Source organism: Anguilla rostrata, chromosome 14 (assembly GCF_018555375.3).
Source record: "Anguilla rostrata isolate EN2019 chromosome 14, ASM1855537v3, whole genome shotgun sequence".
NCBI lineage: Eukaryota > Metazoa > Chordata > Actinopteri > Anguilliformes > Anguillidae > Anguilla > Anguilla rostrata.
The window spans coordinates 29,460,473-29,484,713 of NC_057946.1; the positions used below are offsets into that span (position 1 = coordinate 29,460,473).

Consider the following 24,241-nt stretch of genomic DNA (forward strand, 5'->3'; position numbering starts at 1 on the left):
AATCCTTTAATCCGAAAGTATACCTCATTATTTAGTAACTAATCTTGAATCTGCCAAAAAAAAATGTTTAAAGAAATTTTTGATGAAATGTGTGTTTTGGTGGAAATACTGCCAGATACATAAGTCTTTTAACCAAACAAATGTAATAATGCAAAAATTATCAATGCTGTGCTTTATTTTAACAATAGTTTGAATACCCCTTTCTCTGCCAAGAAGCATGGAATTTGAATGTTTGAAAGTTTCTTTTCAAATCAGCAGTGGTGGGAGGGTAAAAAAATCCTTTCAGAGGTGTAGAATAGTCTGTGGAAGGGAGCACTTGTATGCAGTTAATATATTTGAATATTAGTGAAACTATAACAGAATTTAAAGAATACTCAGCACCAATGGTTTTCACATTTTTGAGTTTTTGTTTTTCAGGTGAACTATAGGTAACATCTCCCAAGTTATGATAAATACAGCACATTTTTACATTTATAAAAAACAATCAACTTAGACAATAACAATAAAAACCTTATTTACCACACAAAACAGAAATACAGGTGAAAATACAGTAGATATCCCACACAGTTATGTACACGTCCAGTGCTGTTCTACTTTTCAACCCTAAAGTGAAGAGAGTGACACTGACTTCTTTAAACACACACACACACACTCAGCTCTTGGATTCCTTTTGTCTACGCTTCTTAATTACAGGAGGTTCCTGTTGGTCACATGCGTTTCCAATGCCGTGTCACAGTAGAGAACCTCCATTGTCACATCATTGTCCTTAGTCAGGTCCCTTAATGAAATTTCAGAGGGAGTGCATCATCAAGTGTGTGGACTGTTTGGGTTTCAACAGTAGGGAGACAGACATTTCAGTGCTGAGACAGAACTGAGTATCTGGTGGGCCTAGGATATCTGTGATGTCCGTTTCCATTAACCACAGAAACGGGGGCAACAGAAGCAGGCGCTGAATGAGACCGGACTGGTAGCCTGGGGCTAACTTCCGTATGAACATGCGGGGGAAACACAAAACATTTAGATTTTTAAAAGTTTTTTGAGATCTTGTGATCAGCCACAGTGTACATTTGTGTTCTCCTGTCCTCGTAATTTCACGTTTAAGGTTCTTGTGTTCACCCCCTCGCTGTGACCTATCACACGCCCCTGTGCAGGACTGCCAGCCACAGTCGCTGGTTTCCATCATCTAAGCCCTACTCACACAGACCTGCGTTCAGCCTCGTTTCACTCACAGATCAACTAGAAGGAAGCTGCAGCAACACCTTGTGTTACATGGAAGACCACCAGAATAGGGAAGCGACTACAGATGGGGATGGGTTATCAAAGCCCATGTAAAGATGGATCCTTTTAGTTCTGTTTTACCGTAAGGAAAATATAAATACGTATTTACAGCAGCACCCACTCGGAGAGGGAGGGAAAGGCCAGGGTAGACCACTCCGTTTATGCAGCTCTAATGTCACATTTTAACTTCTTTCCGTTTTAACTAAACACACAATAGCTTGTACAAATATTACACACACACCCACACAACTCAAAATATACATATACTGTGCATTATCGCATATCAAAGTCATATTAAGTGGCAAAAAAGTAAACAAGAAGGAATGACAGAGGAAAGGAAGTTTCACAGGTGCGTCAGGCAGCCCGTGTGCGAGGCCACTAACTGGCGAAGTCTGGGCACTGGAAACCCCAGGTGTGTTGAAGAGCACGGTTCCATGCCAGCGTTCGTGCCCACTCCGCCCCACACCCCCTGCCCACTGCCAGGGAGGTGCCAAGGTAGGTGCCCTGTTGAGTATTCTCACTGCCACTAGGGGTGGGCCTGGTCACAGCAGGCATGCCCACTCCCCTCCATGCGTCACAGGAGTCTGCAGCAGGTCTCCAAGGCAACAAGGCCAGCCCCTGTCTCGACCCCAGGTTCTCCTTCCATGTTGGGCTGTGGCCCCGCCCCTGGAGGTCCCATGACTTATCCTTAAACCGTGGGTAGATTTACAGTGTGATGTCATTGCATAACTTGACCTCATTGGTCAGAACAGCTTTCACTCTTGTAGCCACACCCGCAGTAAAGAGTGGTGAGGGCCGGGTGTGTCCTGTTAAATTAGCTGGAGTGGGGTCAAAACACAGACGCCATTTTATAGTCTCTAAAATCTTACCTTGAAAAGTGTCAGTCGCACATAGTTGCTTTGAGAAAGAGGTGATTCGGTAAATTGGCAGGGGTGTGCCAGGGTACAGAATGGGGGGGTCGTGGGGGAGGGGGGGTCCTGGGCTCAGATGAGCCGCTCCTCGGGAGGCACCTTCAGCATGCTGTCCATCTCCAGCCGGGCCCCCGCCACCTCCTGCTGGCTGGGGCTGTACGTGCCCTCCGACTGGCGCTTCTTCCTCGCCGTCATCACCATGACGATCAGCCCGATGACGGCCAGCAGCACACAGCAGCAGCCCAGCGGGATGGCCACCACCAGCCAGGGAACGCGGTCCCTCCTCTCCTGCTTCTGCAGGGGAGAACCGGAGAACCGCCACAGAGCGCCATTTACCACACTGCTCCCTCAAACCACACTACCTCATCAAATCATGCTACCTGTCAAATCACGCTACCTATCAAATCATGCTACCTATCATATCATGCTACCTCATCAAATCATGCTACTCTGTTGAATCACATGACCCTGTTGATTTCACACTACCAGAGTTACATGCCACATCACTTAGACGCTGTGCAAAGCTGGCATCGCCAGGACAGGAAGGAAAAAATGCTCAACACAGAGAGAGGGAAAGAGAGGACAAAAAAGAAAAGATGAGAAGAGGAGAGGGAGAAGAAAGCTGAGAATGGCACCAAAAAAGGAGAGGAAAGAAGAGAGGGAAGATAAGAGGGAATGGAGCAAGAGAATGGTAGAGGGGAAGACAAAGAAGAGAATAGTGACAAAGGAGTGAAAGGAAGAGAGGGAAGGGGAGAGCAGTGAGGGGAGGAGTATTTTTTTTCTTACGCTGTTCTCGCAGTGCCTGCCAATGAAGCCAGGAATGCAGACACACTGGAACCTGTTGAATTGGTCCAAGCAGGTTCCCCCGTTCAGACACGGGTTCGATTCACACTCGTCTGCTTCCAGCTCACACCTGGGACAGACAGGCACACACATACACACCATTAAACGACAATACCGAGATGTCTGCAAGCTGTCTGTGATTTATATAGCCACTGTTTTAGCGATTAGCTCTTATCATGTGTGATTCAATGTTTTAAAATGTTGGGTTGTGTGTGTTGTAGCCCCGTGGTTTTCTGGTTTAATTCATTTGTAAAAGTTATTGCAAATTTATTAAAAAAGAATTACATTTACATAAGGAAAGAGCAGCAATGTTTAGGTTCAACGTGTTTTGAAATATGTTTGGTTTGAGTGTTGAGCCCCTGCTATCCTGATTGTAATGTATGGCATAAACAGTTCTTCCGGCAAAAAGAGGCTCTATGTAAACCATGAGCCGCATTCATTTCATCATTGACACCAAAGGGCAGGTTTAGATGTTGAATGGGGTTCCCCAAACGTGGTGTATGACCCCGGTTCTGACCTGTCCCCTGCGTATCCTGGACTGCAGGTGCAGTCTGCTCCCCAGGGCCTGTCCATGCAGGTCCCGCCATTGGCGCACTGCACATCCTCCTCACACAGCAGGGGTGGGTACTGCCACCTGGTGGAGAGACAAGGAATGACACTCTCCCCTCAACAAACAGCATGTGCCAAATTCAACTTAAAACAGTACAATCTGCAGGTGAATATATAAACATATATTATATATTATATAATATATAATTAATAATGTCTAATATCTAATATCATTTAATTGTTAACAAAATATTATGACACTTGCAATAGTAATTGTACTTGTTTAAATATTACAAACTATTAGTAATATATTATAGTACACAGAACTTTTATTCTGAAGCCCCCAGCTTCTGGGTGGTACTGTTACCATGGATACTCACTGGCAGAGGGGTCCTGTGAAGTCGGGGGGGCACACGCAGGTGTAGAGGTCCACCCCGTCCACGCAGGTGCCCCCGTTCTGGCAGCCGTGCCCCGGGCAGTCGTCCACGTCCTCCTGGCACAGGTCGCCCTCGTACCCGGGTGCGCAGTCGCAGCGGAAGCCCCCCAGGAGGTCTGTGCAGACGCCGTGCGCGCAGGGCTCGGCTGCGCAGTCGTCCGTGTCGCGCTCGCAGAGAGGCCCCTCCCACCCGGGTGTGCACGAGCAGGCCAGGAGGTCGAAGAGGTCCAGGCAGGCGCCGTCGTTCTGGCACGGCTGAGAGAGGCAAACGGGGCGTCCCGCGCACCCCAGACGCACGTCCCCTCCCCCGTCCCGGACGAAGCGGGCGGGCTGCGGCGGTCGCCCGTCGTCCACGAAAGGCAGGTAAACCCCGCCCACCCTCACGTCGCCGAGGCAACCGGCGAACTCCTCCCCGACCCACACGGGGGCCTCGCCCAGGAAGTCGAGGCTCCCCGCCGAGCCGGGGCTGCCCCCCTCGCTCCAGCCGTCCACGGCGATCAGCCAGCGCGACGCCCCCTGCTGGGGCTCGGCCATGGACACGCGCACGCGGTGCCAGTCGCCGTCGGCGACGGGGCGGCGGCTGGAGAAGGCCAGGGCCTCCAGGCCGTTGGCGTGGCGGATCCTCACCAGGAGGGAGGAGTTCCGGAGCCCCACGCTGAAGAGCTCCTCCCCCAGAGAGGCGCGCAGCAGCACGCCGTCCGACGTCCGCGTGCGCAGCTCCATGGAGACGCCGGTCACCGGGGCGACCAGGGAGCCGCCAGCGCTGAACCGCAGGGCGCTGCTTTCAAACGTGGCATTGCTGAGGCCTGGGGGGAGGGGCAGGGGGAGGGGACAGAAGGGTTACTGCGTGGCCAAAATGATTTCAGACTCCTGTCTGAATCTCAAACATTAAAATGTTAAAATGTTTTAACATTCCAATGGCTCTGTGGCTAAGTGCAGTACAAAGTGAGTTGTGGCATCGTGTGGATGGTGATCAAGGTCAGAGGCTATCAGTGTTTATAAGGGGTCAGCATGCAGAAAGTTATGGGTTCAGTGTGTAGAACAGTCCGGGTCGGTGTACAGAAGAGAATGGGGGTCAGTGTTAAAGGTTATGGGGTCCAGGTGCTGTGAGTGTGCAGAATGGTAACGGGGTGGAGTCCGGGCCCCGGAGCTCACACTCGTATCCATCGGGCAGGTCCACGCAGCGGCCGCCCATCACGCAGGGGTCGCTGACGCACCACACGCGCGTCTCGCACGTCTTCCCCGTGAAGAACACGGGACACGCGCACGCAAAGTCGTTCCAGGTGACCCTGCACTCGCCCCCGCTCTGACACGGCTCCACCTGCGGGCATCAGGTCAGATGAGCTGAGCTCACATTCCGACAGCCATACTGCACCATCACTACGACAACCAGCCAGGTGAGAGTGAGTGAACCAGCAATCACTCTCACCTGGTCAGTTTTTTCCCCACACAGTTTACAGTTTAGAGTTTACAATTACATTGTGGATTAAAGTGGATTAAATTAAGTGGATTTCATGTTTGATATAAAGTTCTCCTAACAAAAGTCACCTGGATTCAATCAACATTTGTCTATAACTTAGTTAAAATGTTAGCTGTCATCTTTATAAGCACATTTTGGTAAATAATAAAACATAAAGATGAGGTCAAACATTGACTGAATCCAGGTCTGTGTGCTGTCTGTGATTGGTCAGAGCAAGGCCAGGCTCCGCCTTACAGTGTAAAGAGAGGGTAGAGGGGGCGGAGCTCCTTACCAGACAGGTGTCATCGCTGATGCATCCAGGCTCCAAGTCCTTGGCATCGCTAGGGAAGTAGCGCTCCTCAGCGTCATCGTCAGCGTCACCACCAGCGTCACCACCAGCGTCACCACCAGCGTCACCGTCAGCGTCCGCGCGAGCGTCCAGGTCCAGCCGCACTCGGCCCAGACGCACGTCTTGAAGGCAGCCCTTGAAGTGCCCCCCCCAGGCCTCCAGGTCGCCCCCGCCCTCCGGGAGGCCGCCCACGAAGGCCGAATCCCCCGCCTCCACGCCCACCGCGGGCAGCACGCCCAGCGGGTACAGCGCGGCCCCCTGCCGGAGGGACACCAGGCCCTGCCGGAGCTCCAGCTCCACCAGCCTCCTCTCGCCGTCGGCCACGTAGACGGGGGCGGCGGCCGGGGGCGCGTCCGGGGCGGCGGCCCACAGCCGGCCCATCTGCAGGAACACGCTGAGGTACGGCGCCCCCTCCCGCTGCAGCTGGAGCAGCAGGCCGTCCCGTTTCAGGGAACGCAGGAAGAAGGACGCGCTGAAGTCGAAGCCGAGCGCGGCGGGGATGTCGAACGCGGCGTAGCTCGACGAGTTCTCGTGGCTGAACGTCCAGGAGGGGTACTCTGCGGAGGACAAAGAGAGAGAGGGGGGGATCAGACAAACGAAAACAAAAGAAGCAAAACCAACCCAGGATGGGAGTACAACTGCTCCATCACTTCTTCTAAAATAACTTTTCTTACTGCCGGAGCACAATGGTACAGCAGGGCCCTGCTGCCACAGAGAAAACACAGAGAAAGCTCAGTATCTTGTTACAAGACATGTTTCTTGTTATAATTAGAAACATTAATTAATTAATTTTGATATAACTAGAAAGGTTTATATGTCATTAGAATGAGAAGATATTGTTATAATAATAAAAGCATACTTCCATATTTCATTATAACAAGATACTGTCTTATTATAGATATTAATCTTATTATATCAAGAAAACAGCCTGTTGAAAATGATACAGAATTCATTCAGTGGTTCACACTACTGCCAGGTTCGAGTCACGGCCTGCCCTGATCCTCTCTGTCTAGTTTGCATGTTCTCCCCACGTTTGCGTGGCTTTCCTCCAGGTACTCCTGGTTCCCCCCACAATCCAAAAACTTGGATTCGTAGCCCAAGGCCTACAGATGAATATTAGCCTCCCTGGCTAACTCTGCTGAATTTCTATAAATGCTTTTCATGTGCTTTGACCTTGTCAAATAAATTTAAATAATTCTGCTATCTTTGAGCACCTCAGATGAAATTGTGATAAGTCTGCATACATTAAGAGGAATACTGAAATACATGGGGCTATACAGAGGAAAGAATCAGTCACTGCATTATTTCTCATTGGTCAGCTCAAGGGGCACAGAAGGCTGCAGGGAAGTTTGTCATTATAACAAGAAACAATTGTTTTCTCTATAACGAGATATTCAAGTTTCTTGTAATAACAAGATATGTTAGAGTGTCTTAACAAACAAAGGCTCTCATTATAACTAGAAACGTTTCCCTCTTGCAGCTACTACGGCATTTAACGTCATGTACGGACTACTGCTGTCAGTTGGGACACCAATGACTTGGCATTGTCTCTGTAAAATGTAAATGTAGCAGGCGAGTCTGTCTACCCTCTTCACAGCTGTGCCCGTGGAACGGCCGGTGACAGTCGCATCGGAAGCGGGTCCAGAGGTCGATGCACTGGCCGTGGTCGGAGCAGGGGTCCGGCTGGCACCACTCGGTCTTGTGGCAGCCCGGCTGCAGGTCCTCATCCTGGCCAGGGGACAGGTTTTGGGGCAGGATGGGTCGGCCGTCCACCAGCAGGTCCTCCATGCATCCCACAAACCCTGTCCTGGTCTTTGTGGTGTCCAGGTAGTCATCAGGGACCCCGCCCACATACACCTGATTCATGGAATCTGCCATGGGGTCAAAGGTCACGGCGGGGTCCATGTTTTCAGCTCGGCAGCCCTCCTCACCCTCGCACACGGCCCCCTTCAGGACCAGCATCAGCCCGGCCCCGACGACCACGCCCACCTCCTTCCAGTCACCGTCGCTGACCACGCCCTCCAGCCACGCCTCCTGAGCCCCGCCCTCTGACTCCGCCCTGGCCCGCAGGCTGCCGCCAACGATCTCCAGGGACAGGAAGTTGTGGGCGTCGCCCCGGTGGAACACCACCATGTCCGGCAGGGTGGTGCGGAGACGCAGGCTCACGCTCGCCTGCCCGGGCCCTGGCTCCGCCCACCGGCGGCTGCGATTGGCCGGCGGCACCTCCACCAGGACAAATCCGGGCGTAGAGAAGGAGAAGGTGGTTGGCGTGGCACAGAGCTCCCCGTAGAACCCTGGCGGGCAGACGCAGGTGCTGCCGTGGAGACCGTCCGAGGCCACCCAGGGCCGGCAGGTGGCGCCGTTTTCGCAGGCGTGTGCCACGCAGCCCAGCAGGAGCACGTCGCAGTGCCGGCCCCCCCATGGCAGGGCGTCGGGTTCCAGCTCAGGGCAGACGCAGGTGTAGTCGGCCACACCGTCCTGACATAGCGCCCCGTTCTGGCAGGGGGCGCTCTCGCACTCATCAATGTTCACCTCACAGTCCAAACCTGGGAAAGATGGCACCCACATTACTAAACCTGTACAACTCCCATATTTAAACTATATAATACCCCATATTTATTGCAGTATACTCCCATATACTACCCCACTCTCAGACTCCACTACCCCACTCTCAGACTCCACTACCCCACTGTCAGACTCCACTACCCCACTCTCAGACTCCACTACCCCACTCTCAGGCTCCACTACCCCACTCTCAGACTCCACTACCCCACTCTCAGACTCTACTACCCCACTCTCAGACTCTGATTCCCCATGCTTAGTGCCTATTATTCCATCTTTCAGGATGCAGAGACACTACCACTCCCTCTCAGAGACGACTACTCCCACACTCGGACTACATGGCACACTTGCCCTCAGAGTCACTGCTGTTAGGGAGGACAGGTGGGTTTTTCTTTAAAGCTCTAATTAATCTGTTGACACTGAGATTCCAGCGCAGTCAGTGAAGCTCTCTCACCTGTGAACCCAGGAGGGCAGGTGCAGGTGTACCCATTGATGTGATCCTCACAGCTCCCATCATTTAGGCAGGGCGAGGACAGGCACTCGTCTATATCCAGCGAACAGTTCTCTCCTGTCAGGGTGGCAGGGGGAGGGGTCAATAAAGGGAGAGGACCAATAGAAAACAATAAATCTGGGCAAAACAAGAGCAGTCAATCTGGTGGATGCTCGGGCACATCCAATAAAAAAGATTTCTGCCATTTTCAGACTTCATAATTAGAGTAAATGATCATCTTAAGATGATAATTCAATAAGATTGCTCTGCTAACAGAAATGTGCAAACAGAAGCATGCTTTGACAACAGATTATATTAAGATAATAACAGCATGAAATATGTAATCCATTGAAAAATGACTGCTGAAAAAGACTCAGAGATAAACCTGTGTATCTAGACACCAACCCCGGTAAATGCATACTCACCTGTGCATCCAGGCATTGGCAGTTAAATCCAGATACCCCTGTGCCCACATTGGCATTGGTAAGTGTGAGCAGACTCACCTGCGTATCCAGGTTGGCACTGGCACAGGTATCCGGCAGCGTAGGCGTAGAACTCCCACTCCCTCTCGGGCAGCTCTCCGTAATGCGCCCTGTCTGAGCGCTGGATGCACGCCCCACCGTTCTCACACGGCTGCGCCTCACACTCATCTATATCCACCTCACAGCGCTCCCCTTCATAGCCTGCAGAGGGCGAACACACACACGTGCACACTCATCAATATCCACCTCACAGCGCTCCCCTTCATAGCCTACAGAGGGCGCACACACACACACAAACATGTGCACACTCATCTATATCCACCTCACAGCGCTCCCCTTCATAGCCTGCAGAGGGCGCACACACAAACATGTGCACACTCATCAATATCCACCTCACAGCGCTCCCCTTCATAGCCTGCAGAGGGCGCACACACACACACAAACATGTGCACACACATGCACACACATACACACACATGCGCGCACACATGCACACACATACACACACATGCGCGCACACGCACGTGCACACACAGAAACACGTATGCACGTGCACACACACACATGCGCACACACACACACACTAAATCAATATCCAGAGCACAGAGACTGAGGCCAGGGACAGAGACTATTCAGAGACAGAGGCCAGCGAACACTTCAGAGACCAGCAGGGGCTGCTGCGTTTACCTGGCCAGCAGAGGCAGCTGTACAGTTTCACCCCCTCCCAGCAGGTGGCGCCATTCTGGCAGGGGTCAGACGCACACTCAGGGATGTCCTCTTCACAGTGCTCCCCTGTGAACCCTGTGTCACTGCAGTCACATGAGTATCTACAGGATGACACACACAGCAGTGACTACCACACAAACAGGGCTCTGAATTAAATCCCTCAAACATTCGCCTCTCAAAGTCCATTTCTGTTTTGTACAATACATTATTACTTTTATACCACTTCATGTAATTTTTTTTAATAAATAGTATTTATTATTAGAAATATAAATTAGAGTCTAATATAAATTGGTTTTCTAATGTATGATGTAATAGACAGGCAATCAAATATGATTTTCACACTCTTTCACTCTCTTCATTTGTCAGAAACTTTGAACAGCTTTGGGTTTATTAGCTAAGAATGCCCTCTACTGGTTTTTTGAGGTAGGTACAATACCAAAAGGACAACAAACAGGAGAGAACCATGGTGAGGATGGTCTTAATTTTCTACAGTAAATGTAATGCAGGGCACTGTTTGGTCAAATTTAAATGAGAAGAAAAATATTGCAGATTTTAATTAGTTGGCTATTTATTCTTCCTAGAGTAATTCAACAGTTTGCTATAATATTAGTAGACATTATGAGGACCTGGACTTTTACAATGACATTTCATTAGCAGATGATCTTGCCCAGAGGATCGTGCAAATCCATAATTAACAAATGCAATTCAGGTTACGCATCCAGTGCCACACCTCATCAAAACCGACCACTTTTGAGTAACAAGCCCAGTCTCCCAGTCCCAGTGTATTATTTAGAAAGATATTTCAGCTTTCACGCAATAAATAAATTGTTTGTTTTCTAGTACTGCAAAGTATGACTGCCCATAGCTGTCTCTGAAAAGGCATTTACACAAATGTAGTTAATACACCAGTATGGAGACAGGTGTACATCAGTGGTTCCATACCTGTTCACAAGGTCATTGCAGGTGCCGTTGTTGAGGCAGGGCGCGCTCGCGCACTCATCGATGTTGACCTCGCAGTGGGGACCCTGGAACCCGGGGACGCACTCGCAGGTGTACAGCCCCACCTGGTCCTGACAGGTAGCCCCATTCTGACACGGATCCGACCCACACTCATCGATCTCCATCTCACAGTTCACCCCTACACAGAGGAACGAGAGAGGAAAATGCAGCGGTGAGACAACGAAAGGCACATTGTTCACCCCTTCACACATAAAAAAAGTGGGGAAAAAAACATTATAGGATGCACCTGTCACCCATTCACAGAGAAATCAGAGATGAAAGTGATGGAGTGATAAAGTGATGAAGTTTCGTCCCTCACAGAGAAAACGACAGAGCGCAGCAGCTCTGGACACAGCGATGAGTGGGCAGATCACCACACCCTGGCTGTGGCTGGGAGCTGCACAGAGGAGTACATCACATTTTTTACACATTTATGTTATATGTGTTACCGTTTTACAGAAACAGCTCTTTTTGTTCTGAGTCACCCAATTTCCGCACTTTTGGAGCGCACTGTGGCTCTGTTCCTCACGTACGAGAACACTGGCAGGGTTCAGAGAGCTCGAAACCCCGCCGGACCAGGGGCCAGGTGGGGACGGCATAACTACCGCATTCCTGAAATACCACAGCTATTAAACGTTTACATTTGGGCATTTAGCAGATGCCCTTATACACAGCAACCTAGAAAAGAGTAACACCGACGCCAGTTCATCAGCGTTACAACCAACTGTACTGTAATAAACCTACAACATGAAGTGCCATAGTAAGGGCAGGAGGGAGACTGATAATTGCAGCTTTAAGCAGCAGGAGGGTTTGAGGACACAGTGTTTGATGGAGGCAGGTAGGGCTAGCAAACCTGTACAAACGTCTAACGAATCAGTTAGTTGAGCCACGATGTAGTGTATACGTGTTTTCAGGTGCGCGTGCAGATGACAAACAGCGACGCAGCTGTCCAGGCTGTAGTGGGAGCTCATTCCACCACTGGCTGGCCAGAGCAGAGGCCAGACTAAACTGAGAGGGTGGGGGGGCAGATTCAACTGACCCTAAAATCTCAGGGTTTGGCCCTCAGTGACCTTATAAGGACGAACCGGCGAGGGAATCGCGTCGGCCCAACGGCGCTGACTGCACGCAGTAACCCGCCTTATCTCTGCGGCTGTCGGGGGGAGGGCCGCGGGCCTTCTGGACACTGTTACCTGTTTGGGTTATCAGCCTGCACCGTCTGCGCCAGGCTTAGCCCGTCTGCGCGTTACCACAGCGACGGGCCCGGAGAGATTAGCAGCCCTCTCCCCTCAGCCCACATTCCTGGAGGCCCGACGCTCCGGCCCCCAATATCCCCCCCCACCCCCCCACCACCCCTGACAACCCCGCCCCCCTGGCTGCTGTCTCAATCAGAGCCACTAAATCACAGCCCTTCTCTCTTTCAAACCTCAGGTGTGAGCGAAGCCTTCAGGAAGAGAGGTCAGGCCAGCCTCAGGGTTAATTAGAACTAAAGCCCTATGAGTCTAACAGCCAATCGTGTGACAAGTACTCCAAAAAGTAACGTTGTGATCTGATCAGGCTAGCCACGAGCATCTCTGTGTAATCTGTGGCTTAACAACATATTTGAACCTTAAACCAGTAAATATGCATAATATGTTCACCTTTCCTTTTAGAACCGGGTCACTCTCAAAGGGTCTGCTAACCGTTGGCGACCCCAAAAGGGCGAGAATGATAGCAGCCATTTCACAGTTTAGCTGATGCAAATGAAACCTGTTTCCTTCTTTGGATATTAATCCCAAAATAAAACCTTTGGCATTCATCACAGGTGTTAACATGCAGTATAGATTCCACAGGGTGTATTTGTGTGTTTCTGGGCGAGTTCCCAAAGGAGAAACTGCCCCATTATCCACCTGCTCTGGGACTGGCAGTGTTGCACTTCAGGTTCATTCTCAGAGAAATGGCGGTTGTCCCTTTCATCGAACAACAAGCCACTCGAAATACCGTGGATGTTTTCCCTCACCCAAACTGGTACCTACTCTGGCCTACACACACACACACACACACACACACACACACGCACTCACACAAAGATAGGAATTCTGTCCAACATCAAATGTCAACACTCGATCACTCTCAGCGCAATGGTGAATGTGCTGTCTGCGAAAAACGACTGGCTAAGTGGGTATGAACTTTTAAAGGAAAGGAAGAGATCCATTACCTTCCCCCAAGTAATAGATGTCAGGCTCTTTTGATCTTGTTATACTGCAGTCTACGTGTATATAAACAACAACCCAATACATAAGGTGGGAGGCCCATACTATATACAGACATAGCAATACTCTCTGTGTTGAAAAGAGATGTGTAAGATGAGTCATTTGCTTGCAACGAAGTAGCGATATTGGCTAAATGAGCCAGTAGGATTTTTAATGAATTCCTAACTACTTATCTGCTGGTGGATTGCTCTGATTGAAACAGTTAGCTTAAAAATGAAAAAAGCTCATTTGAAGAGGAATAAAGAAATAAATGGAAATAAAAAAAGGAATAAATTGATCTATTTTCATGTGATATTAGCTTAATTGATGCAATGCCAAATGTATTCATTTAGTAACGTAATGCATGTCTAAGTCAGCATCTTAAGTCAGACTTGATATGAAGCCTTAATTTTTGCATATTATGAATTAATATAGTTCAGGTTAAATACTTTGCTCAAAGGCACCATGGCTGCACCATACTAGGAATCAAACCTGCAACCTCTAATGTTTATAACATTACACTGGCCCCTGTCAATACTAAACAAAGTACTAAACAATATGGATGCATATAATAATATATTTTGGTACTAAACAAAGGGCTAAGATCAAGCGAAGTGCTGAAAAGGGGGACTGGACGTGTGGAAGAGACAGTTCTTCAGCCCAAATCAGAATATGGTTTTTAACTCTGCAGTCCTGACTGCAATGGGATGCTCTTTACACCACCAGGGAGCCAGGACAAACACAGGCACAGCTCGGACTTTACAGGTCCTTCTAACACTCCACTCCTACGATCCTTCTGTCATCTCTGCTTCTTAACTACAGGTGGTTCCCAGCAGGGGCACCTCCAGGGATTTTGGGCCCTATGAAAAGATCTCACACTGGGCCTCACTACCCCAGGGCACCCCAAAAAATCTTATGCTCAAATATTTTTTGAGTGCCAGTCAGTCAGGGCCCTTGGAATTGTCCCAACTCCCCACTCTCCCAATACGGTGCCACTCGTTTCCAATGGCAACAGGAGTTTCCAGTTCTGTATTAAAGCACAGACATCCTTTGCCACAGTGCCACTCTAGGTCACACCCGTTCCATGAATAAAATATGAATGTGCCCCTGTCACACCCGTTCCATGCCCAGTCACATCCCCCCACCACACCTCAGACACACTGCTACCCATAACCCCCGGCGCTCACCGGTGAAGCCCAGCAGGCAGGCGCAGGCGTAGCGGTCCTTCTCGTTCACGCAGGTGGCGTTGTTCTCGCAGGGCCGCGAGGCGCACTCGTTGATGTCGATCTCGCAGTTGTAGCCCTGGAAACCGGGGACGCAGAAGCAGTGGTACTGGTCGGCGCCGTCCAGGCAGATGGCGCCGTTTCGGCAGGGGTCCGACAGGCACTCGTCCACGTCCTCCTCGCACCGCTCCCCCCGGAACCCCGGCGGGCACTGGCAGCGGTGGCCCAGGGGCGTGGCACCGCACGTGCCGTTGTTCAGGCAGGGCTCCGCGGAGCAGTCCCGCACCTCCGTCCGGCAGTCCTCCCCTCCGAAGCCCGCGGGACACACGCAGAAGTGGGCGTCCACCCCGTCCACGCACACGTCCCTGGGCGGCCCGCAGGGGGCGCTCTGGCAGTCGTCGACGTCCAGGGTGCAGTTGGGCCCGGCGAAGCCCGGGGGGCAGGGGCAGGTGTGCTGGCGGGTGCCCGGCACGCTGGTGCAGCCGGGGCAGCGGGCGAAGGAGCAGCCGTCGTACAGCAGCTGGCAGTCCTTGCCCATGTAGGCCACGGCCTCGCGCGGGCACAGGCACACGTAGTCGTCCATGGTGTCCACGCACGTGGCCCCGTTCTGACACGGCTCCGACAGACACTTATCCGACGAGCCGGAGCAGAATATCCCTGCGAACGGGGGGGGGGGGAATATAACAGTTTATTTAACTTATTTAAAAACCCCTGTGCATCACAATCATCTTACTTTCAGGTAATAGTAATAATAATAACAACAACAATAACAACAACAACAACAATAATGTCCAGAAAAGCTAAAATCATCTTATGTAAAATCAACAGAATTTCAGTCATTCATGAAGCATGGGGACAACAACCGCTACAGGGCAGCAATGGACAAGTGCAATAATAACTAAAGATGTTCACAGCAAAACATTCACCTGTTAAAATGACACTGCTAACAAATGTAGCAATAAAACAAAGTAAGGCATACTATAACTAAAGATCAACACAATAAATACATTTAACTAAAGAATAAAGCAACAAATGAAGTAAAGTTTAGCAGGAACAAAAATGCAATGAAAGAAAATAAGAAACAAATATAACTGAAGACAACAAAAAACATACTGTAACTAATGATAATTACTTAAAAGTTTAACACAACAGAAGTTGTAACTGAAGAACGGCAGGAGAAACAGGAGTACCAGGCCTAACTGTTTATGTTTGTAGAGGAACTGAAAGGAGGTTACAGTGACTGGGTTGAGTATGACCCCTAATGCCAAGGGCACCATACGCCACCCAGAGAAGTTCTTGGTGGCTGACAGTGCTGAACGATTTAATTTTTAGTTTAGTCTTTTTTTTTTCTTTTTTTTTTTTACTTTTGCTTCACTGAATCAACCAATCGTGTGACTCGCTGTAGAATCATTCTACATTCCACAGCTCCCTCTACCCTCCCCCCTCCCCTGCTCTCCCCGTCCACACACACTTTGATCACTGTTCTGCTCTAAATTTCTCAGTCAGGCAGAAGATATTAATGAAGACAAGCAAGAATGCCTGGGGCCATCGGTGCCAAGAGTTGAGAGCTCTGTGCCCAACGGAGAGAGACTAACCAAACCCTACCACAGTTAACACCTCCATCCCTGCTCTCTGACCCTACCACAGTTAACTCCTCCATCCCCGCTCTCTGGAGCTCCAACCAACAGATGGCTTTGGGCTGTAAAGCACTTAACACGTCTGACCCAAGACCACCACCTGAGCACAGGTGGTAAAAGAGTTGGTGACAGCAAAGTGTATTGGTCACACAGGCTTCCACTGCTCCTCGAAGACTGTGGATCCCAAACTACGTGCAGACATCTAAACGCACCACACCTCAGACACCGCTAAACCCCCACCTCAGTGAAGACTATCAGTGTGAACCAGTCACATTAAAGCATTTAGTAGAAGCTCTTATCCAGAGCCAATCACAGTGTAAGAGTGCATAAACACATTCACCTGACTTCTATGATCAATAGCGCTAGACTTGGCTAACAACATTACCAGAGTAGCGAGTGCTTGTGCCACATCGACTGTCATTTAGCAAACTGCTCTTGACAAAGGAATGCCCAAAGAGGGCTTCGTAAAGCAGTGAGAACTACACGAAATAATACAGACAGTTTAGTAGCACACAAAAACACACAGTGATATTTAATTATCTAATAATTTAATCTAATAATGAAATGAAACTTATAACAACTTATTTCAAGGCAAGATTCTATTTCAAAAGCGGGCCAAATATTTTCCAAATACCAACTTAGGAAGCAATGTGTGAACAAGATCTACGTGTCAGAAGTGGAATGTATGATGACACTGCGCAGATGCAGACCTGGACAAAGTCACAACTTCCGATGCATCTGAATAATATATTACTTTCCCAGTGATCAAAGGGTCAAGAGGAAGTCTGAGGAGGGCCACATTTGGCCCCCGAGCTGCCAGCTGAAGTGCCCAAGGAAACCGTCAAGCCAGAATTAATTTGTTGTGCACCAGTATCATTAAATATTACGCTTTGTTTTTAAAAATTCCTTTGACCAAAAAAAAAAAGAAAAAAAGAAAAGCAGGACATTATTGAGAGGCCAGTAGTGGCAGTTGGCCACTGACAAAGTGCCACTAAAAGTGAGTGGGGGAGTAAAATTAAACAGCAGTAATGACAGTAATTAATTGACTGAGCAGCATGAGAAGCACATTCCTTTTGTAATTTAGGTGAAAAGGGGTGGGGGTGCGGGGGGGGGCATAGCAGTGGGGGCCGTGGGCAGGGCTGAAACAGAGAGGTAGTAAAAGTGCGTAATTTGGGCTGTACCCGTAACCACAGCTTAACTTCTGCTTTCAGCGTTTTTCCATTTAGCTCATTGCCACGAGGTGGAAATCCCACCGAACGACCCTTCCCGGAACCCAGTTATGTGTGCGATGGTGCACTGTACCTCCCTCTCGACCCTCCCCCCCAGAATGCCCCAAACCCCCACACTCCACTCCCACACACACACACACACACTCACACTCACGAGACAACAGGGCCTGACTGAGAGGGGAGGGGGAGGGGCCTGTCGAAAGAATGATTCGGCCTGACTCCTAATTCCGTAACCATAGCGACCCGAAAAGCAAGCGACTGAGATTAGGGGAGACCTGTAACTTCCCCCATCCTTCCTCTCCGATGCCCGACCTCTGACCTCTCCCTGTCAGGGTTTCTGGGATCTTCTGGGATGAGAAGGGGAGGTGGGGAGCGGGGTTCCTATCAGAGGGGGGAGGTCAAAGCAAGGGTGCTCACGTGAGCCAGCAGCACAGTAGCGGCAGCAGAGCTAGCTGCATTCATCCAGTCACCAGATGGCCGGATAGCTTATCTTACAACTTACAATCGCGCACCTCCCAAAACCCTAATGCGGCTGGACTTTAACAGGAGCGGTCGAGGATAAACACCTCGCTCAAGGGTACAGTGCGACCCCACTGACGGCACCCACTGGCACGAAGGGCCGCAGACAACATTTGGGATTCAGACCGCATGCTGCGTCCCACCAGCAAACACCCCATTCCAGGAGAGTACACGCTAACATGCGTCAGAATCACAGGAGAGCTGTCAAAAAGAAACTACCTCATGGAGGACCGAAAACGAGTTTGGCTCTTTTGGAGTTTTTGCACTTCCTTTATTGTAGCAGTACATTAGACACTGAAGTAGCAGACTGAAGCTCTGTGCCCGACAAACAATTATGTCCCCACAAGCAAACACCTATCGGACCGCCCTCTGTGTCAGCTGTCTGCACTAAAGAGGTTGGCTAGCGGAAGGTCCATTCCCCAACTACTTCACATTCATATAAAAGCTGATTCTACTCTTGACTGCCTGGACTCAACTGATGGCAAGAAGACTGCTATAGTGCCAATTTGCAAACTCATGATAGACCAACAGCTGTGTCGATGCATGTTTGCTGGATGGGACCAACAGAGATGCACTTAGAGAACTGCCACTGTTACAAACAGCACAGTTTGGTAAGGGGTGACCAGAAATAAACAAAAATACAAGAACAGTTTAAAAAATAGCACATAAAAATAGGTAAATTGGTAAATTTGGTAAAATTGATTGTAGGACCTGGAACTTCTGGCACTTTACGTAGCTTAAAGTTCAAAGCCTTTACTCTACGGATGACAAAAAAATGTAAACAATATGTTTTCCCCTTTCTTTCTTTTTTCTTATGTAAACAGTAGTAATGTTCCTGCCTCTCTTGGATTTTTTGAAAAACATTTTATTTGGAATTGTGCAGACTTGGAAAATTCCATAAAAGTTATGGTTTTTTTTAATACAAGGCAAGTGGGACTGTTCAGCAGCAGTTTTTCTGGGCAGCCTCCTTTTCAGAGCCCAGAGAAGGTGCAATGTCATCGAGAGTAAACCGTGTGCGACTGTCCTGGGGGCTCCCTTTCTGATTGGCTCATCCAGCCATCCATCACTGTGGGGACAAAGTCACAGCATTGCCTCTGGAATCATTCTGCAACACTGGGAAAGTGACACTGGCTCTCCTGTAGTACTATGTGGCCTGCAGGGCGTACTTCTAAAATACCCACTGGCTCCTGGGAGAGTGCATTGGAAAAGTGTAAAACAATTTAGCTGCTGAGATCAATTTTTGGGGTTATGGGAGGCACAGAAGACACCAAAATCAGCCGCAACACAAACAATGACACCACGGCCCCTGCCAACTGCTTTCTGATTTGCCCTCAGCCCCCGCCCCGGTCCCCAATGGGGTCCGCTCCGCACCACGTCCATATGGCCATGCACCCCCCTGCCCCCACCTTCCCAGCCAAGGTTGCCACGGTGACTCTTCATGGTCACTGTACGGGACCCCCTTGAGCCGGGACAGCTTTCCCTGCCTTAATCTGCTGGAGGTGCGCGGTTTTGCTGCCCCGCTAAGCTCCTGATACCTGCGGATTACCAGCAGCAGGCCTGCTGCCACTCACACAGTTAAAAGTGCTTCGCCTCCCCAGCGCTCCCGCAGACACCAGGGCCCGTCTGCACGCCACTGGGGCCCTGAGCCCCGGAGCCCCCACCCTGTCAGAGCACCATGTGGCGGGCACTTTGACCACTCACTCTACAAGGAAAGGGGAGGGGGCAGGGGGTGCACCACCAAACACGGGACTTAACGTTACAAACACCACGCTGGTTAGAGAAAGAGCAAGTGAGAGAGAGAGAGAGAGAGAGAGAGAAGAGTGAAAGAGAATGAGAGAAAGAAGAAGAGTGAAAGAGAATGAGAGAAAGAGAGAGAGAGAGCAAAAGAAAGGAAGAGAAAGAAAAAATGAGGCTAATTAGCAAGACCAGACACTGATCCCAGTCGAAGCAGAGCCCGAGGCAGAGACTCACTCTCGGATACACAGTAATAAATGCTCCCAAACCCGCAGGATAGGGAGACATTTGTTTGTAAAAAGAACCACTGCCCCGCACAACTTCCCCTGGCCAGCACGGACCGTCCCCGAGTGCAGATTTGAGGTTTAAGGTCAGTGCGAAACAGGCATCATTCACACCTGTGCTATCAGCCCTGCAGGTTCTGCCCTCTGTCAGTCTGGACAGGCCAACCCCTGCTGGGATGGAACACAGAACCTCAGGGTGCATTCTTCACTGATGATGCCATCGTTCCCTTGTTTTATAGAGCACATAAGTGTCACGTACACATGCAAACACATATGCATGCATGTAGGCACACACAAGCCATCTACGCATCATTGTCCAAGTAGTTTGTTGTGAGTTTCACATGGGTGTACAGTGCATAGCAAAGCAATGATTATTAATAATAATAATAATAATTGTTGTTGTTATTATTTTATTATTATTATAAACTATTTAAGAAAACAAATGCTTCTCCCACAAAAATAGTTAAGGATGTTGGACAAATATATATGTTTGAAACTATGGTCGTCAAACTTAAATCTTCATTACAAATACAACTGGTGTTCACTATGTTGTCAGCTTTGCAAATGGAATTTGATTGAATGACGACTCGCTGTAGCATCTGTCGCTATGTGTTAACATTTCACGTTTTGCCGTGTGTCCTACGACCTTTTCTGATCCACTGATAACACCGTGCGTGTGTGCGAAGACAAATAAGATTTCGAGGTGCGCACACTGCTATCTGTAGAACTCAAGATAGTTAAAACATTCGGCCCGCACGCAGCTGTCTGGCAAAATAAGCGTTCTGGCGCTTGAAGAATGTGTTTTTCCTGCACTGAAGGCTTGGCTTCGGTCAGATGCCAAGTCCATCCTTAAATCCCGCCGCCTCAACCGTCAGCTCTGGGCACCATCTGACGAGCCAATCGGCTTTCATTAATAGACAGCCGAGTTTATTTGATGAAACCTATTAAAATTATGATATTAAGCAACATCATCAATCCCCGTCGTATCCCCTATCCTCATACGTGAAAAACTCAAGGTTTTGTAGGGACTGTGAAAAGTATTACTTTCCGCATCAGTTTGAGACGTCTTATTTGTCTCATGGATGTAGGACAGATATATGTACTCGTCTTCAATAGTGACGCCACTGGATAGTGTAGCTAGATGCTGGTCTAGCCCAGAGGTCTAGCCATAAACTAATCTGGCGAGCAATCGGTGCAACACAACGGACTAATCGCGGATAACTAACAACATCCTAAGATACGAAGAGGATACTAAAGATAACAAAAATACTTGGAAACAGACCGCACGTACGTTCGCAGGAAACGCATGTAGCAAGTCGACATCAGTAGCTACTTGTGAGTTCTTTCTCTTATCACGCTTGTGCATAAGCCACAACTTCACTATCACTTGCTGCGAATGTTTCCTCTCTACAACGGCAAAATAGATGTATTTCGGTCAATTGACCTTTCACTTTTCTCATTTTAAAAAAAAAGTTTGCCTCAAAAATATGAATGACACTATTACATCTTGCGACTCACCTCCCTAAAAGGCACCTGACTCTAGAGGGAATTGAACCCAGAGGAAGCGTCTATATTTATATCTCCAAATGTTAATAATGGCTTATCTCAGAAAATAGTTTTAGTGTTAATCAAATGTAATTAGATTCACATGGTATTAGAATTTGATCTCTTTTTTCTTCTTCTTCAAAAACAGCCAAGAGGGATCCCTATAATCTATTTTGTTTTCTTCCTCTTGAGCTAAATAACATGAAGCCTGTCCCTGGATCAGAAGTCCATATCTTTATCCTATCGTCATGGTAATGAAAAACAATGCAACCCGCCCCACCCCCCACCCACCCAGCCAGCCTGTCAGCCTGTGTGAGACACCCCACATGGGGGGGCTGAGGGAAAATTAGGTCAGAGCCGAAAATCCCCCCTCCACCCAAAAGAAATAAAGTACCAGTCACCCCGGGCAGAAGGCTCCCTCTCCAGCCATGGGAGGAGAGAGGAGGTGATTGGAGGAGGAAGAGGCTCAGCCAGGGCGCAGCAACCCACATTCAAAGCATGACTGTGCTGGCCGTTCGCATAAAACAATCAGTAAACAACTGCTTAACCCAGCCAACCAGGACAATGCAGCTGGGCATGCTGAATAGAGCAGGGAAATTAACTGTGGAGGGCTGGAATTAGAAATAGTTTGACTGTGTCTGTGAAAATAGCTGAAAGATCTGCTCAGAGAGTTTGAGCAACCCCTGTGTTCAGATGTAAAAATTAACCATAGATAAATCTGGCACCACGCTTCACATGGTTTCCATTTACACAGTGTCAGTCACCCTGACAAATAAAAGGAAACGGTTGCTAATGAATAGCCTTCAATGAAATTCAACACACTGCTGCATTCTTAGAGACATAGTTTAAACATAATTATGCATAAACAAAAATTCTGATGATATCCCAATATCCCCCCCCTCATTTAGCAGACTGTCATCCAGAGCATCAGCTAAATGGACAATCCCCCCCCCCCCTCCCCCAAGACGGTATCAAATATTAACATATATTCAGAATCACCACACTGAGCATCTGCACATTACATAGCTTATGCTTCTCTGTACTCCCTGAAGACCTGCTGAGGAAAAGGTTGCATGCCTTTCTCCGTGTTTACCATGCGCAGCGCTCAGGGTTGCAGGGTTGCAGCGCAGGGAGACAGAGGACAGCATGCGCGTGAGCGGCTCTGCGCGGCTCTGCGCGGCTCGCCTGCGCAACCTGTTGCTTCCCGCGGCTAAGGCAGGATTAGCGCTCGACCACAAACAGCTGCCAGACCCGCATCGCCACTTGTCCTCCCCAATTGGCTTATTCCCAGCCACACACGGCCAGTTCGGCAGAGTGCAGCGATCACCGCTCTGCTACGCAAAACCGCCGCCACCGCACCCCTCGACCCGACCCGTGCGGGAACCTGGCCCAGGACACGGCTTTGCCATGTAACGTGCAAAAAATACATGCATGAAATGATGATATAGCTGTTAGATATAAAGAAGTAAGAAGGTAAGAGATAAGTGGTAGCCTCACCCCATTTGAACATCATCATGGTGATGAGGAGAGTTTTGTGGAACTTCGAATGGATTCTCCCAAACTCCATGGCTGACAAGTGAACCAGTTGCTTCTCACGTACAAAAAACACAAAGACAAACAGACGAAGCAGTTACGGTCCGTTCTGAAGTTTCCCCCTTTGCATCCTGGAGTCCACTTCTCCTTTCCCTGAAGCGTCTGGATGAGGCAGTGCTACAGGCACTCCATGCTTTGTCACCGGCGTGAGCAATATTAGCCTCTTTGGACAGAGTTAGCTTGGCCCCAGTCAAAGCAGTGTAATCACCCTGGGAGACACGTGGAAAACCTGGACTGGAGCCCGGACACGGATCCCCCCGCAGAGAGGGCCAAACACTTTAAAATACCTCCACAGGGCGCTTTATCCTCCCAGGACGATTCCCTCTGGGTGAGATGTCACATGATATGTCCAAGAGGACCTGTGTTTTCATGCTGCCCTGTTTTAGGTCTTGCGTGAGGAGAAAAAAGCAGGACTGTTTAAGAGCTACCAGGAGAAACAGACAAGCTCTGCAGTCATGAGAATGCTCTGCGTATATATTTTTAGAATATATGCTATGCCAAACATACTTACACAATGCTCTACACAAGAAATGCAGAAATGACACAATAGTCGATGCACCGCATGTGCCATGCACAGAACTACCTGAAAGTGGTAACCGAGCATTTATGGAATTGAACATTTGTTTAAAAACGATTGTAGAAACGGGCAGCCCAACCCTCCTTGTGGAGTCACAGGGTGTGCTGGATTATTTCTCCCCACTCACTGTAAAATTATACTCCAGCTCAGACACAATTAACCATGTTAGGTGAATTTAGCAATGTAATTAACTGCTTTAACTGATTGATTCAGCACTGAGTAACAATGAAAACCAACAGACCCTGTTGTTCTCCAGGATCATAGCTAGACACCCCAAATGTATTCATTTATTTTAAATGTTACCGGTGAAATCTTTTCATTTGTAAAGGGGATTAGGCAACCATATCATCACGGTGTTTCTGAAAATGGGCAATATGGCAGGCAGATCAGTCATATTTTTTGTGAGGGGAATAGGTCTACCATATCATTCTTTGTGAGGGGTGGCAGGGCAACCAAATCATAGCTTTGTTTGGTAAAGGAGGGGTAAGCACAAGTTTTTATAAGGAACATAGGTCAGCTACATGGGCATTTTCTTTTCTGGCAGGGTAGATAGCCTAACCTCATCACAGGTTCCCCTCTAAGGGGCTG

At 49.0% G+C, this 24,241-nt stretch overlaps 1 protein-coding gene across 1 annotated transcript; it reads right to left on the reverse strand.

Annotated features, from left to right (window-relative positions):
* Window positions 1-387: 387 nt before the first annotated feature.
* Window positions 388-23,236, reverse strand: crb2a (crumbs cell polarity complex component 2a). Its single transcript, XM_064307098.1, has 13 exons — window positions 22,981-23,236; window positions 14,500-15,192; window positions 11,028-11,223; window positions 10,047-10,186; window positions 9,381-9,560; window positions 8,842-8,955; window positions 7,412-8,371; window positions 5,769-6,382; window positions 5,173-5,338; window positions 3,962-4,823; window positions 3,550-3,666; window positions 2,976-3,102; window positions 388-2,483 (listed from the first exon to the last, which is right to left on the reverse strand). The coding sequence occupies exons 1-13, from the start codon at window positions 23,048-23,050 to the stop codon at window positions 2,262-2,264; spliced, it is 4,461 nt and encodes a 1,486-aa protein (XP_064163168.1). The 5' UTR covers window positions 23,051-23,236; the 3' UTR covers window positions 388-2,261.
* Window positions 23,237-24,241: the final 1,005 nt, after the last annotated feature.